This window comes from Xenopus laevis, chromosome 7S (genome assembly GCF_017654675.1).
Source record: "Xenopus laevis strain J_2021 chromosome 7S, Xenopus_laevis_v10.1, whole genome shotgun sequence".
Taxonomy (NCBI): domain Eukaryota; kingdom Metazoa; phylum Chordata; class Amphibia; order Anura; family Pipidae; genus Xenopus; species Xenopus laevis.
Window position 1 is genome coordinate 34,824,015 of NC_054384.1, and position 17,946 is coordinate 34,841,960.

The 17,946-nt window shown below is 36.3% G+C and overlaps 1 protein-coding gene across 3 annotated transcripts in view; it reads left to right on the forward strand.

Annotated features, from left to right (window-relative positions):
* Positions 1-8,625, forward strand: part of macroh2a2.S (macroH2A.2 histone S homeolog) — a 32,371-nt gene extending 23,746 nt beyond the window's left edge. For 2 of the 3 annotated variants that reach the window (XM_041570481.1, XM_018226918.2), the window contains 6 exons: positions 1,135-1,332; positions 2,298-2,405; positions 3,746-3,845; positions 4,816-4,905; positions 6,043-6,217; positions 7,800-8,625. In XM_041570481.1, the coding sequence (XP_041426415.1) occupies positions 1,135-1,332; positions 2,298-2,405; positions 3,746-3,845; positions 4,816-4,905; positions 6,043-6,217; positions 7,800-7,965 (837 nt within the window). In that variant the 3' untranslated portion in view covers positions 7,966-8,625. 3 annotated transcript variants of the gene reach the window in all.
* Positions 8,626-17,946: the final 9,321 nt, after the last annotated feature.

The window sequence follows — 17,946 nt, forward strand, 5'->3', positions numbered from 1 at the left end:
CGAATGGACCTTATCTATGAAGAAAAAAGCCATAAAAAATAGGGTCGGACAAACGTCGGAGCTTTCCCCGAAAAATCTGTATTGTTTGTAGTTTCTGTGCAAAAAAACTCTGAAAAATAGTAGTTTTCGGAGCTTTTTGCGCAGAAACCACAAACTCATCGGATATAGGTACGGACATCAGAGCAGACACTGGGACCTTCCCATTGACTTATACAGTACCTCGCGAGCTTTTAGATGCTGGGATTTCGGATTCAGAGTTTTTAGACCATCTGACTTTAATAAATCTCGAAAAATTCGTATTTTGTTTTTCCCTCCGAAAACCACGAATTATTCGAGTTTGGATATTAGGACTTTGATAAATAACCTCCTAAGGGGGTTATTATTATGAATTTTTCATGATTTATCAAAGTCCGATGGTCTAAAAACTCCAAATCCGAAACCCCGACATCTAAAAGCTCTTGAGGTCCTGTATAAGTCAATAGGGAAGGTCCCAGTGTCTGCGCTGATGTCCGTACCAATATCCGATGAGTTTGTGGTTTCTGCGACAAAAACTCATAAAAAAGGACTAAAGATAAATGTGGGCCCTTCCTGTGAATGATTTTTTCGTAGATTTCTGAGTTTTATGCACACAACCCACAAACAATTTTGAATTTTCAGGCTGCGAAGTTTGCCCGACCCTATTTTTTTTGGGCTTTTTTCTTCATAAATAAGGTCCATTCGGGCAATTGGAGTTGCTCGGATTTCTAACTTAGAAATACTCAGATAAATTCGGACCTTGATAAATAACCCCCTAAAAGTCAAGGGAATAAAGCATGGGGTAGCTGAAGACAATTTTTTTAAATTTTCATTTGGCAGAATCTGTATTTGGAATACTGCATTTTCATGTTTTATGTCCTCTTTGTAAAGGCACTGAATGCAAATTCAACATAGAGTACAAAAACAGGCAACCAGAACTCTTTTTTTTAAGTGTTTCTTTCAATCAAGACTAATTTAAAGTATTTAAATTTCTTTTGCAGTGTGTCATGTATAGTGGAGGTTATAGGAAATAGAAAAAACTGATTATTATAAACTCAGTCATATTTATATGGTAGCCTTTGCATTTACTCATTTCTTTACATATTTATTAACCCCTAGCTACTCAGGGGGGTAACAATTGCCAGTGGAGGGGTGCTGCCAAGAATTCATCCTGAGCTGCTTGCTAAAAAGCGAGGCTCCCGTGGTAAGGAGACCATTCTTTCACAGCCAGTGGAGAAGAAGAAAAAGAGTGGGAAATCACTGGAGAAGCGTCTGGCAAAGAAGCCAAAATCTGGCAAAAATAAACTGCTTAAAAAGGTAGGTTCACTTGGCCTAATGAAAGGAGCCCAATCTTTTAATTTGTAATTAATTTGTAATTAACAGGGAAGCTCATCTTAGAACTACATTTTAATGTCATGTAGACACTGATGTTCCTAGTACATTTGAAGTTGTACTATTTTGTGTCTTTTTTTCCTTTTTAAATATTTAGTTTTTCTGTGCTGCCTCTGTCTGGCTGCTACATTAACTTGCACCATGCGCATACAGTATATAATAAGCATAATTTTTGAAACAGAGTAAAGGGAATTAATTCCTCTGGTGTGAAGGCTTGTGCTAAAAAGAGGAAAGCTACCCAAAGCAGCTCTTTGTTTTCATGAAACTAACTGGTCTTTTCCTTACCTAACCTCTTACAGTTACTACTCACCAATGGGTTTATATAGAGGTACTGGATATTATTACTTAAGATTTCTTGGTAATGCTTGTCTTTTTCTTAATGTGCAAGCCTATATTAATGGGACATGATCTGTTAAGAAATTGCATTTTCTTAGGCAGGCCATTATGATTGGAGGACCTACATTGATAGCACAAGGATCATAAGAGGGCATGATCAAGACAAGAATTGAAACAATACTTAACTATTCCAGTCTTAGACAGCAATGTCCCAAAACATTTGCCAGGGACAGCTAAGTGTCTAGAAATATCTGGTAGCCATTAGTAATCTTATATTAAAAGGAGTAAAGAAAGAAATAAATAAAACCCCTCTTTGATCTCCTCTTATTTTCCATAAAGCCTATATGTCCTAACTACAGTATGGAGTACATTACATTATACAAAAGTACAGACAATACAGTATAAATACACAGAGATCAAGTGCCTTTTGGATTGAGACATAGGAATGAGGGTCCCTGCAGAGCTTACAGTCTAAGTGGGTGAATAACATACAGGCATTGGCCCTTAAATCCAGGACTAAACTTTTTTTTAATAATTCTGTGATATCTTTAAAGGACAAACAGACGGATGGAAAAGAAGGGGCATCCAGTTCAACCTCTGATGATGGACCTGGAGATGCATTTACCATTCTTTCATCTAAGAGTCTAATGGTTGGACAAAAGGTGCGCATAATTGATCGATATTGAAAATGATTCACATTTAAGCATTGTAACCATTATCACTGTAAAATACTGCAGACCTTATTACAAGTTGCTACACTGTATTTAGTATTGTATTCCTTAGTAAGCAAAACACTTTCAGCTAAACTCCGACCAAAATTCTATTTAAAGCATAAATCTTATATCTGATATTTGGGGAATGATTTATTATGCTGTGATATTCAGGTTTGGATCAAATGATGTAATAAATGCGAGCTCTTTAAAGGAGAAGGAAAGGTTAAAACTAAGTAAGCCTTATCAGAAAGGTCCACCTAAATATACCAGTAAACCCTCAAAGTAATGCTGCTCTGAGTCCTCTGCCAAAAGAAACACCACATTCCTTTCCTTCTATTGTGTACACATGGGCTTCTGTATCAGACTTGCTGCCTTCAGCTTAAACCTCCTTGCCCTGGGCATGAGCATGATCAGTTTGCTCCTCTCCCCCCTTCTCTGCTGTAATCTGAGCCAGAGCTATGAGTGAGCAGGAAGAGTCTCGGCAGGAAGTGATGTCACACCAAGCTAATATGGCAGCTGCTATCTTAAACAAACAGAAACAGATTTTTATTTGTTTTTTCAAAAAAGCAAGAAAACATGAGTGAGTTAAATAGCTTGCTTGTGTTTTTTGCGTAGTAGCCTTTGGGGGATTAACTTGCCAACTGTACACTTACAGCTACAGTTAGATACAAAGAACAACATGGCCATCGATATACAGTGTTCATTTGGTAAAGGCTGCAATGCATTGTAGAACGGCAAATAATGTATTTTTTGTTTTTATATTGCATGAATTTATTTTGACTTTTTCTTCTCAAATATCAAATTATAGAATTTTAAAGGTAAAACTGAATTAATGCCATAGTTAATGACCTTATAAGTCAATTCCAAAACTGCTTCTTGACATTGATTCATATACTTTTAAAACATGAACCGTTACTGCTAGGCCTACTGCTTATCACTCTTTTGTGACATTTAAACTGCTTCATAAAAAAAATACATTTAAATTATTTTCAAAATAGTGTTGAAACGTCTTTATTTTACCCCAGTTTTTGATGTTGCTCCTTAGTTTCTCTTCTTGATTCTAATAAATCTTGAAACTTGGCACTGTTTTACATAATATTACATGTTATGTCAGCGGCTCTTCCAGGAGGTACAACTGGCGGCATGTAGTTATATAGATGAAACTTGGCGGGTAGAAGCATATGTATATATTCCACGCATAATTACAAACATTCAGCTATTTACATTAACTTGAACTGTATATGCAGTATTGCTTTTTTGTTGACTGAGCTGCCTTTTCTTTTGTGCAGTTGTCCTTAACTCAGAGTGACCTGGCACATATAGGTTCAATGAAGGTGGAAGGCATCATCCATCCAACCACTGCTGAAATTGACCTTAAAGAGGATATAGGTGAGGAAACACATTATCATGCATACTTATAATATGTTATACTTGTACTAATCATTTAAAATCTCGGTTATGGTTCTTAACTGCTGCTTCTTGCATAGATGCAGGACAAGACATCTGTTTTGCTATTCACCAGGGTGATGCTTGATCTAAAAAACATTTTTGTTCATCACAATGCAATGTACATAATCAATTTTAAAGAACAATTATGGTCCTATCATTATCTTTATGGTTTTGCAGGTGGTATTCCTACATAGGATCCTTTTAAAAAATTGTCCAATAATGATTAATACGTTTTTATAACAAATCATCATTATATTTATGAAGCAATTTGTCAGATTTACTTGCCAGCTAGTTTGGTAGCTTCACACAAATGCACAAAAATCTTTACAGTGGCAAGGCCATCCATGTAGTGGCCCAAATTTGGCTGATTTCATCATATAATCTTATTCTCAAAGGCTGGTTGTCATTGAGACCTTTTGGGAGAGGACAGCACTAATAACCATAATGCTGTCCTTGCCTAATAGTACATTCCAGAATTCCCATTGATTTTTCAAGCCATTTAGGAAGGACTTTATTTTGGCATAAGCCAATGTGTACAGCCAGATGAAGCTGGGGAAACTCACTCAAGAAAAAGGCAAGAAATGAAGGCCATATCAGTAAGTTGCAGAATATGTGAAGTGGGTAGTATTGACTGGCTAGTATATGATCCAAAGTAATTATATATATATATATATATATATATATATATATATATATATATATATATATATATATATATATATATATATATATATATATATATAGACTTAGTAATGTATATTTAGCTATATTAATTCATATCTGTATGTCGTCATAACCTGGATGTCCATCTCTGGCTCACCATTTGGAATAAATTGGCAAGTTTCATGGATTAGTCTAATAACACTTCAGCTAAACCTATTATCATGTTGTTTTTGTTTGTTCTCCACAGGAAATGCCTTGGAAAAAGCTGGAGGAAAAGAGTTTCTAGAGGCCGTAAAAGAGCTCCGAAAATCCCACGGACCCCTGGAACTGACTGGAGGTAGAGTTATGTCTTGGCAAATCAGTCAAAATACAGATACTGTTTTGTTTCATACTAATGATTTTTTTACAAGGTATTAGCAATTGCTAGAGTTCTTCATAAGTTATTTGTGTGCAAACAAACTATTCTGTTGAGAGTTTTCAAACAGAGTAACTTTGATATAATGTTTATATTAGATGTGTAATATAAAGAACTTTTCTGTACATACTGGTCTAAATTAATGGTTAATTAGTATTAATATAATTGTATAATATTTACATCAAAACAAGCAAAACAAGTGGATAATGGGTGACGGCTACAATGAAGAAAATGTTTCATAAAAAGGCCCTGGCTGTCTGACAGCATACAGCACAATGTCCAACGAAATGACCAGTGCTGCACGGCTAGCTGGGAAATAAACAACGAAATATAAAGTGCATATAGTGTAGTATGTTATAAAACAATCAAATCCAGGGAAGGGTTGTAATGTGGGAATTTCAATCATGCAGTATCCTATTTGCCCAAAACAGACAGCACCAGTTCCATCAGCCAAATTTCCGACTCACAAGATTACACTTTTTCAGATAAATAAAATTAACTTGCTTCCCACATGGATCTTTAGCAGCAATCAATGAATTAAAACAGAGGTGCATTGCCCATAGCATAAAAACATTTTAATATTTAAAAATCTTAAAAGTAATGCACTTACATTGTGCTTTAAAACAATCGCTTCCCACTCCCAACGGTTAAATGTTTTTAATGTTCAGCCGACATTCTCAAATAAGAATTTGAAACAGTTTTTTAAACCTGGTTTGTTTTATGTGATATACAATTATAGAGATCTGCCATGTTTAGGGGTATAGTTTCCTTATAATACCAATGCAGCTATGGCTGATAGTACATGAACTCTTCAAGATTATAATAATCTCTGCTCTGAAGAGATCTCTATAATGAAATCTTGCTCTGCAATCATATATCATTTCCCTGTATTGCATTTTACCTTTTATACAGCAATTTATTTTTAAAGCTTTTATTCACTTCTCTTATTCTTCTAAACGATTTCTGGATTTGAGTAACATTGTTCAGCTTGAGCCTATGTTCTTTTATATCTTTGATGTGCTGCTTAAAATTCTAATGTCATACATTATTGTTCTTTAGCTGCTCTTAGCCAGGCCAACGGATTAGCTGCCAAGTTTGTCATCCACTGCCACATCCCACAGTGGGGTTCAGACAAGTGTGAAGAACAGCTGGAAAAGGCTATAAAGAACTGTTTATCTGCTGCTGAGGACAAGAAACTTAAATCTGTGGCATTTCCTTCTTTCCCTAGTGGCCGGTATGTTGTCTCCTTGCTTTCAACCCAACTGATTCTTATTGTGTTTAGTCGGTCAGCAAAACTATGTCTGTTTGGAAGAAACACTCTAGAACCCTCCTTTATCAGCTGGGAAAGTGTACTCTCTAGGGCCCCATCCTGTTTTTTTCTTTATATTGTTTGATTCCTAAATCCATAGTGCACAATTCCCAGTAAAAACTTTGGCCAGACACTTGTGGGGCTCCTTTATTAACACTGGATAATTAGCACCTAGGCAGTAGCCCACAATTACTTACTAAATGGACAAAAGTAGAAGCTGTAGCTATTTATAATCATTAATAACAACTATAAAAAATTTTTTTAATAGTTTCTGAATGAGACAAATATAAACACAAAAACACATATAACAATATTATAACATTGCCATAGAGATGTAAGAGACAGTGGCGCTCACTTATAAAGTTCACGCAGTGCAGAATGATTCACACAGTGAATATATTTGCCCTGCTCGGGATTAAATTTATAAAGCTGGATAAGAGTGGTGTATTTAATGTGCAAACTGAATTGCACATTTTTATTCACGATGCAAATGAAGAGCTTTTAAAATATTTAAATTGCAAATTGCGAATATTTATACGAATTACAAACACTCTGCATTTGATTTACGCCACGACTTTAGTGGCAGAGAAAATTATTGCAGAAGTTTTTTTGCATGTTGCAAATTTAATAACTGTCAACGGGATTTTCGCGCACAATGACCTCGCACAGTGCCCTCACTCATGCAAACGCCAATATCATTTGCTAATATAATGGAATAACAGGCACAGCAGTGCAATAGTCTAGCTTTCAGGAAAAAATATGGGCAATACAAGTGTTTGAGAATAAATATGCAATGAGCAATCTTTATAAATGACCCCCTTTGATTGTTAAACTTCTAGGATCTAATGGAACATACATAGACTGCAATGTGCTCCAGCAACATAACTGTATATACAATCATTGCTTTTAGCCTTTTAGATAATGTAGATAAATGCATTTTAGCTATCCTTAGCTGACATACAATTTTACATCCCCTGATTTTAAGTTTTCCCTTATTTTACACTAATTGTTTTATGGTCCCACCAATATACAATGTATAATACATTTCCCTGATTTTGCATTTTCCCAGATTTTACACCATTTTTTCTGGGCCCCTGAAAAACATAAAATGGGGGTTCCACTGTATATTATGTAAGCAGGTATAAAATATCCCTTAGGAATGAATCATAAGTAATAGTGATGGTCGAATATGAACCGTTTCACTTCGCCAAAAATTCGCGAAATGGCAAAAAAGTTAAATGAATCAAAGTCAATTTTTTTCCACTATCCATTATAGTCTATGGGTGTTTTTTTCTCTGTACAACAAGGCAAAATATTTAGCTCATGCCTGTCTGTAGGAAGCTAAGCATCAGACATTTATTTTAGATATTTCAGAGTGCAGAATGTCTCCCAGACATTCCGTGTATTGAAATGGAATGAATACTCCATACATATATTAGTTTAGTATATACCTTGATACCATAGTCACTAATACTAACACATTCTCTTTTTTTTATTGAAAAACCAGAAATGGCTTTCCCAAACAGACTGCAGCTCAAGTCATCTTGCGTGCTATCTCCAGCCACTTTGCAGCTTCCAGCTCTTCCACTGTGAAGAACATTTACTTCCTTTTGTTTGACAGCGAAAGCATTGGCATCTATGTGCAAGAAATGGCTAAACTAGACACAAAGTAGAAGGCGAAGTTTCTACAGCAGCTTTGCAGACCCAGGCTGGTTATGAACCAGTAACAAAAGGAGTTGAAGACATAGATCTGGTGTTTTCTTGTAATGAGTATGGAGGTTTGAACCTTGCTTGAAGTTTTGTGGTTTGAGGACAACTTTTGATTTTCATTTCCAATGGGTGGAGGAGGGCAGAGGAGGTGTGTGTGGGTTTGATAGTCCTCATTGTGAATTCCTCCTCTTTCTTTAACAAGCCAGCACCCCTTTACATTTTTATAGAACCCCCCCCCCAAAAAAAAGGAAATATATACCTTGTCGTCACCAACCGTTCTTCTTCAAGGATGTTGTTCCCGTAGTTTTCTCTTTTCTTTTCTTGTTATTTTAGCCTTAGTGTTAAAAAAAAGTTGAAAAATCTTGTTTTAGATTTGTAGTAATGGATTTTTCAAGAAAAAAAGAGACCATGACGTTATTCAAAACAGTCAAATTCTTACATTTTGTGTCTTTTTGTCAAATTCACTGGGTTAATGATGTAGTTATGTCCTTATTTTGTTCAGAATTAGGAGTACACCAATAGAAACGCAAAAACCTTTAAAATAAGTGCTTCTGTTTCCAAACATGCCATTCATGTTCTTTTTTTTCCGCTCGGTACATAATAAAACTTCTTTATGATTGGTCTACAGTTCACCATTCATCCTTCAAAGTACTTAGACACACACTATAAACTTTGCACACGTTTTCTGTTATTACATCTTTGTTATGTGTTTCCTGAAGCTAGTTCAGAATTTCTGTATTCTCTAGCTGCACTGAAGAATATTTAGCCCGCTATATGTTACATTCCCTCTTCTCCCTTCCTGAACATTTTTAAATAATTTCTAAATAGAAAAAAACGCTCATTTTCTTGTACTAATATGATTTATTTGCACTTGCTGCACTTATAGGACAAGAAATACCAACAGCTTCCAGGGAAAAGGCATATTCTGTTTCTCCATTTCTCAAAATGCTAAATGCTGATTTGATGATAATAGCTTTTTCACACACACGCTGAACAAGCTCAGCTTCCATGTTTGGGTGGATGCACAGTGCACACACACTGCTCTGGGGTGATGCTTGACTTTGGTAGGCTAATGGTACACTTTTAAGAAAATCAGTTTCTACCAGAGCTAAGCAGAATATGCTTTTTCAGTCAAATCTTGTCATTGTTACTTTAAAGGAGAACTAAACCCTAAAACTTAATATGGGTAAAAATGTCATATTTTACATACTGAACTTATTGCACCAGCCTAAAGTTTCTTTATCTCAATAGCAGCAATGATCCAGGAGTTCTAACTTGTCACAGGGGGTCACCATCTTGGAAAGTGTCTGTGACACTCACATGGTCAGTGGGCTCTGAGCAGCTGTTGAGAAGCTAAGCTTAGGGGTCACCACAAATTATCAAGTAGAAAATGAGGTTTTGTCTGTAATATAAGCTGATGCTACAGGGCTGATTATTACATTCTAATGCTAGTTGCACTGGTTTCTGAACTGCCATGTAGTAATATCTGTATTAATTATTAATCAGCCTTATATTGTGACATTTATATTCTATGGGTACTGTATATTGTGAGTCAATCCCTAAGCTCAGTAAGTGACAGCAGCACAGAGCATGTGCAGTAAATCAGCAGAGAAGAAGATGGGGAACTACTGGAAAGTCTTCAGAAGCACAGATCTCCCCTGCTATAAGACTGCTTTGGGCTGGTACAGAAGCCCAAAACATAATGTACAACATTTCTAGCTACTCCTTCGGTTCCGCTTTAGTTCTCCTTTAATGCACATTTAGTGCATGTTTCACTTCTTTTTTTTAGGTTTAAAACATATGTACAAGGTGCCAACTTTACTATTAGTATTGTTTGCTTTTAAGGGATGTTGTCACCCCTCCTAAATCCCCCTTTTACTTTTATATGCACAATAAACCAGATCTGTGCAGAATTCTGTGCAAGCTTTCATAAAAGTATATATTTTAAAACGATTGTGTTTTGGTTTTCTCTTAGTAGAGAATTTTTCTGACTTCATCAGCTTTAGAGACCACACTGTTGAACTGCAACGATACTAGATAGGATCTGTAACACCCGTAACAGAAGGCTTAGTTTTTGTGTATATAGAATGACAGACGTAAAGATTCACAGGGGGGCTACTTTTGCACTGAGAGGAAGGAGACACGCGTGTAAAAGTATATTCACTTCCCTAATCGAGCATTAAAGTTAGCAAATTCTTTTCATCATGTAATACAAACTATTTTTTCTCAACACTTCTCACTGCTACAAATTGTACATTGTTTTCAGGTACAGGTATGGGATCCATTTTTTGGAAACCCATTATCCAGAAAGCTCTTAATTACAGAAAGGCCATCCATTATAATTAAATAATCCACATTTAAAAAAATGATTTCCTTTTTCTCTGTAATAATAAAACTGAACATTGTACTTGATCCAAACTAAGATATAATTAATCCTTATTGGAAGCAAAACCAGTCTGTTTAGGTTTATTTAATGTTTACATGATTTTATAGTAGACTCACAGTATGAAGATCCAAATTATGTAAATATTCTGCGTATCTTGACAGCGCTATATAAATAAATGATGATGAAATATCCCTTATTCGAAAAAACCCAGGTTCCAAGCATTCTAGATAACAGATCCCCTATCTGTATAAATACAAAGCTTTTTATTACGTTATTAACATGCAATTAGTGTTGCTAATGCCACTGCTGTACAGGTATGGAACTTGTTATGCAGAATGCTTGGGACCTGGGTTTTTCTTCCATAATTTGGATTTCCATACCTTAAGTCTACTAAAAAATCATTTAAATTTTAAATAAACCCAATGGGATTGTTTTGTCACCAGTAAGGTTGCGTTTGCTTAAAATAAGGATTAATGATATCATAGTTTGGATCAAGTATAAGGTGCTGTTTTTTTATAACAAATAAAATAATTTTAAAAAATGTGACTTATTTGATTAAAATGGAGATGCCTTCCTGTAATTTGGAGCTTTCAGGATAACAGGATAATGGATCCCATACTTGTATTAGAAAGCATTTTGAAGGAATATAAATACTTAAAATATAATATAAATATAAGTACAAATTAGTAAAATAAAGGCAAACAAGAAAAAAAGTCTAATCAGGTTTCAGGGTAATATCCTGACAAAACATAGTCCTCATGATACATGCTTTCAGTCTGCACTATGCAGATTATGAGATCTTTTAAATGTAATATTATTGTTGCAAAATGGGATATTATTTTACCTGATTTTATTTTATAGACATAAATGTGTAAGTTATGATCAACGGTAATTATTCTTATTACTTTACAGCCTGGAAAGGTAAAAGAATTTCTAAGCCTAATGAACATGACACATGTTGCAAAGATTGCCGGATCACCGGGTTTCTTTTAACCCACAATGCAGCATTTTAGGCAGAATTCCAGTGTAATTTTAGGCAGGCAGGGCAATGCTTCAGAATGAACACAACTGCAAGTGTGTTTGTTTCCTAATTGGATGCAATTTGTGGTGAAAGGAAAACTATACCCCCAAATTAATACTTAAAGGAAAACTATACCCCCTAAACAATGTAGGTCTCTGTAAAAAAATATTTTGAATAAAACAGCTCATATATAAAACCCTGCTTCATGTAAATAAACCATTTTCATAATAATATACGGTGCATACAAACAAACGGGGACACAACCAACAAACGAAAGACAAATGACCACTGATATTAACTGGCAGCAGGTAATAATAATGGTGAAATGTATTTACTCAATTCCACTGGTTATTCTGAAGACACTGAGAATATATATATATATATGTCTTGAGGCCTTTAATCACATCTAAGCAGCTCTGCTGCCTTCCTGCTTCTTTAGACTGTATTGATCTGACACCCCTCCACATAGCGGCTTTTCCATCTTCTGCTACTTCCCCTCCAACCCAGCTCTGTATTTCCCAGATCTTTTTTTCAATCCAATTTTTAATGCATAGCGCATAGTATTTCCCACTACTGCCTTGCAGTTAGAGCATTATATACTTGCTGCAAGGAGTTTGTATGTTCTCCTCATATTCACATGGATTCCGCTGGGAACTCTGGTTTCCCACCCACACAAAACCATAAAGTCTGACCCCTCATAAAACTGAGCATGTAAATTATTTTTATTTTTTTAATATAGCCCCGACATATTCTGAATTGCTCTACTAAGATTATACATCAGTCCCTTCTTCACTTGAATTTGAACTGTGACCCTACCTGTACATTTTTAATGTTGGAAGAACCCAGTGTATGTGGTGGAAACCCACACAAGTACAGGACCTAAGTGCTGCAAGGGAGCAGTGCTAACCCCCATGTAATAGGGGCCTAGGATATAAGCTCTACTGGGGCTGGAATTCATGTGAATGATGTATAATGAATGATGTTTGCTACTGGTGTAAAATGCAGCAAAACAGTGCCATTTAGTATGGAATCTGGATAATGGTGAATGAGCCCACTCCCCACCAGCATGATGTACTGTATACTCACCCACTGTCAAACTCAGCAGAGGAAAAGAATGGTAGCAAAATTCTAGGCATTGGTTCATATCCATTTCCTTCTTACTACAGGTATGGGATCCATTATCCAAATACCTTTTCCCATAGACTTCATTTTATTCAAATAAGCCCAATTCTTAAAAATTGTTTATTTTTTCTCTGTACCTTGTTCTGGAGCCAAACTAAGATATAATTAATCCTTATTGGAAACAAACCCAGCCTGTGGGTTTATTTCATGTTTACATGATTTTCTAGTAGACAGTCAAGCCCGGATTTGTTGCGAGGCCACAAATGCCAGGGCCTAGGGCAGCACGATTCGAGGGGCGGCATGCTGCCCAGCCGCATCATTTTCCTAGTGCACTGAGGACTGCGCACAATATAAAAACTTCACATTTACTTGTCTGCGCACTCCTTCCTCAGTGTCGGAGTGAGAGAAAGTGTGAGCACAAAGAGTGTGAGCATGCGGGCATATGCACCTGAGGGTGGGGGAGCAGACAGTTTTTTCTACGGCCTGGGGGCGACACCAAGAGAAATCCGGCCCTGGACAAAGTATCAAGATTTGAATTACAGAAAGATCCATTATTTGAAAAACCCCAGGTCCCAAGCATTCTGGATAACAGGTCCCATACCCGTATAATGTACTTATGGAATTTAGTGACCAGATGGTGTAAAAAAAATAAAAAGGGCAGAGCTACTGGAGGAGATGATAGAACTGTTCTGGAGAGGGAGCGCTTCCATGAAGAGTGCAGAATTTCTTAGCATATAGCAGTGCAGGAAGAAGTTCAGTTCTGCTCGACTTTAGGACAAGAGTGTGAAACACGGAAAAGCAATTGGGCTGCAAAAAGGTAGCAGATAATCAACCCTAAACCGCAGCCCTATTTATTAAAGGGTGAAAGGACAGCTTACTACTGTTCACTAGAGATTTCTAAAAATCCTCTCTGGAGAACTATGGCTGTCCCTTCACACTTCAAAAGAATTTCTCCAAAATCCTAACATGAGAATCATGACAGAGCACTGCACTGTTACAAACATATTGTGTGCTGATATCAGAAGATGTACAGGTACTTTATATACAATACATGTGCAAAGTAGGGTATATGTCTATACAGGATTACTGGAAGGCCATTTCCTATGGAGTCCCTTTAAAACAAATAAAAAAGGTTTAATTTTTCCCTGTAATTGAAAGTCAGTTATGTAAATTTGTCTTTTTTTCCATATTCAGTCTGAATGGATGTCCCCCTGGCTACACAGCAGCTCCTGTACAGTATATAAACGATAGCAGCGTTTCTGAAACTAAGATCATTTTAACAGCTCAGGGCAACAATGCATTTTATTTAACTGCATATAAAACACTTTCATTTGTTGGTGTTACTGATCACGGATTCTACTATTTGTACAGTCCGCTTCACAGACAGCATACCTTTATAATAAACAGAATCTCGCCAGCACCGCAGGGCAGTTTTATGGATTCCACAAAATACATGATGAGACTTGCAGCATAATGAAGAGAAACGGTTGACAGTAAAACACCGTACTGATTTATGAGGCAACTAATAAAGCAGAAATGCTGACAGTTACTGCACTGTAAAATGTTATTCGCATGGAAGTTCCTAAACCCCTTGTTATTCTATGGACTGTACTCACTGGATATTACCTCTAAATCTATATTTAAAAGGTTGTCTGCAGAGATAATAGACTGTTTTCAATTTATGAATGTTTTTATTACAAGGCAGCTGTGTGTAGCCATTTGAAAACACAAATCTACTTTCTGCTTTAGCCACAAGCACAACAAGTGGAGACAAACAGAGTGGTCAATAAAGCGAAATATCTCACCACATAATGGAAGAGGCCCAGGTGTATCACCCAGAGCTGTCAGCAAGGGGGTGGATCAAACTGAGTGTGTGTAGAGCAGGCACTCAAATAAGGTAATCTTCCAACCAGAAAATACTTTATGTACATATAGAAGTAGCCTTACATATTTGTGTTACAAAACACTCAGGGGCCTATTTATTAAACATAAATGTTCCATTGCAGCTCAGCAATGACCCATAAGCTTAGCTTAGCTGAGTTTATGATTAAGTATCCCATCAATACAAAACACGTTAGGATGTGTCCTAGTGCACTTCAATAAATAAAATACTTTTTTAATTGTAAAGTCTGCCTGGAAGATTGGTCCTTGGAAGTGCCTGCTCAATTTCTCTATACGGTTATCCGCTCCCTCAGCTGAAGGTTCAGGGCGGTGCACCTGGACCCATTCCCTAAACCGGTGAGTTTTTCACTTTGAGACCTGAAAGATTTACTGCATTTACCTACCAGTGTTCATGACCATAAGCTTAGCTTCTCAACAACTGCTCAAAGCCCACTGAGCATGTGCGTATTGCAGACACTCCTAACAAAATCCAAGATTTTAAAACTCCTGTGACTAAACAGGGAAACTGAAGCTACTACATGTTTGGTACTTGCTATGTAGATAATTTTATTACCAGTAAACAACCAGTAAACCAAGAGGGAATTCACAAAAGTGGCATTAAGAAAAATTTGGCATGAAATCGCCACAAATGTCATCTAATGATAATTTCACAATTGTCTGAAAGTCAACTTTTTTCCTTTTTATGCCATTCTAAGCCAAAAAGTTGATGCAAGAAATGCAAAATGTTGAGTAAATTATGTTGCGTATTGGACAAAACAATGTTTGTTTGTTTTCAAAAGACAAGGAACGGTCTTGTTTACTAGGAGGTGGGGATACGCTGGGCATCCCCCATTGAATGTAATAAAAAAGGTAATGCAATAAAAGGTCTAAAGGTTGCCTTTGCTTAGTTATCTATATCAACCAGTTAGACGGGTACACCAACCCTGGGAAAAGATGAAGTGTTTTTATACACTAGGGCAGGGGTACCCAACCTACCCATGAGCCACATTCATGAACAAGCATGAAAAAAGTCACTGCGGATACCAACTTAGGGCTGTGAGTGGCTATTTGGTATGGACTGTTCGGTAGTACACCTGGTTTTTATGCAACCAAAACTTGTCTGGAATTGAAAAATGCTTTGAGCCCACCAGGAGCAACATCTAAGGGGTTGCTCAAGAGCCACTGGTTAGGGATCACTGCACTCGGTGAAAGGGTTCCTAACATATTGATTCCTCCCTCCCTTGTGAATAACTATTTCTCTGCACTTTAAATCAAACATAGGAAAGTGTGCAAACTATACCTTGTACATTAAGGACTCTGGCCACTGCACTCTGGTTGCATTTAATTTCAGGAAGACCATTAACCCACTCTACCGTCAGAACCAATACAACTATCTGTTTTCTTTGCAAACTAATTAAGGAGCTGGACAGATGAATGCAAATTAGCTGAGCCTACCTATTGGACTATTCAGTTTCCTGGTGTTAAAGCCCTGTTTTCTGTGCAAACAAATTAAAGGGATTCTGTCAAGGGAAATAGTTAGTGCCGCTCATTTCTCAAAAGAGCAAACAGGTTTTTTTAAAAAATTTCATTTTGAAATTTGACATGGGGCTAGGAATGTCAGTTTCCCAGCTGCCCCAAGTCATGTGACTTGTGCTTTGATAAACGGAAGGTAACCAGATAACGGCTCCCAAATACAAGATAACCGCTGCCTGATAGATCTAAGAACAGCACTCAATAGTAAAAGCCAGGTCCCACTGCGACACATTCAGACACACATTTTATATTGTAGAGTGAATTATTTGCAGTGTAAACAGTGTAATTTAGAAATTAAAAATACATTATAACAATCATGACAGAATCCCTTTAAGGAGCTGGACAGATGAATGCAAATTAGCTGACCCTACCTATCTGACTATTGAGTTTCCTGGGTTATGGCCCTTGTTTAATCTGTGTAGTCTCAAGGCTCTTTTCTATATGCAAGCGAAACAAAATATTTGTTTGGGATCCATTGTAAAGGGAAACGGTTACAGTTTTGTGGGGGTTTTTTATGAAAAAATGCCATTTTAAAGCCAGTATCATGGCAAGGACAACACACGCTAACTTTTTGCGCAACATTATGAGGACAATTATTCGTTATTAGCTACAAGCAGTATTAGTTTGCATTGATGCAAGAGATCTAACTAATGGAAACAGGCTGTTTGGAATTTGGGATTTATGATTCTAAATATTTAAGCTGTATCTGTGCTCATAAACCAGAGGTTATTTATGAATAAAGGGCCACAAGAGCATCAATGAGTCGTTTGCTTGTCTTTTCCCATGATTCCTTTAGTGAGACGTGAATGACTTATTAATAAAGAAGCCTTTAACTGCATTGCTTGCATTACGATACGTGTATATATAATATCATTTTATCATTACATAATGCCTAGGAGTCAGGTCAAATACAACTTTATTGCTTTATTGCTTTATGTGCTAGGTACATAGGAAACTTTTATGGAACAGCTGTAGTACTACATGTAACAACATAATAGATTGTGTGATAAATAGTTTGCCTATGTGTTTATGTAACCTCCATATCTATACATAAGTCATCTATAAATATATTACACAGTAGCATATATCACCTCAAACTGGTTTGGGGTATTGTCAGTTGCCATTTGGCAGCCCCATGTTACTGATAAATGAATTACTGACCTGGGATAAGTATTCCTCAATCTGGTAATACAGATATACAGTATGACTTGTTTTCCAGAATGCTGGGGACCTGTGCTTTTCTGGATAATGGATCTTTCCATAATTTGGATCTTATTACCTTATTCTACTACAAAATCATGTAAACATTAAATCAACCCAATAGGCTGGTTTTGTTTCCAATAAGGATTCATTATATGTTAGTTTGGATCAAGAACAAGGTACTCTTTTATTATGTGGACCTGTGGTTTTCCGGATAATGGATCTTTCTGTAATTTGGACCTTCTTACCTTTAGAGTACTAGAAAATCATGTAAACATTAAATAAACCCAATAGTTTGGGTTTGCTTCCAATAAGGATTCATTACATCTTAGTTTGGATCAAATACAAGAAAAAAAAAGGAAATAATTTTTAGGAATTTGGTTTATTTGGATAAAATGGTATCTATAGGAGTATGGGTTTCTGGATAACGGATCTCACACCTGTATTTGCGTTGATGATAACTGTTTTTTGTGTCTTGTACTGTGAGACTTTTTTTATCAGTAGAATCGAGGAAGGTGTTTTTTTACTGTACAATTTTAAACTTGTGTATTTTATTATTCTTTGGTTATGGCTTTTTTTATGGCCTACAACAGCATTGTGAAGAGTTTTTATTCCCTTAAAAGTAAGCAACACGGGGGTATGGGGCAGCAGCCCGTGATCAGATTTATAAGGAACAAGAGGCTTTCCAAAATCTGATATATTAGTAAAGTCCACACAGCAACAGTAGGAGCAAGTTTATACGTTTAGTCCTTTTAGAAGTGTGGAAAAGAGAAAAAAAGTAATTAAAGGAAAACAAGCAAA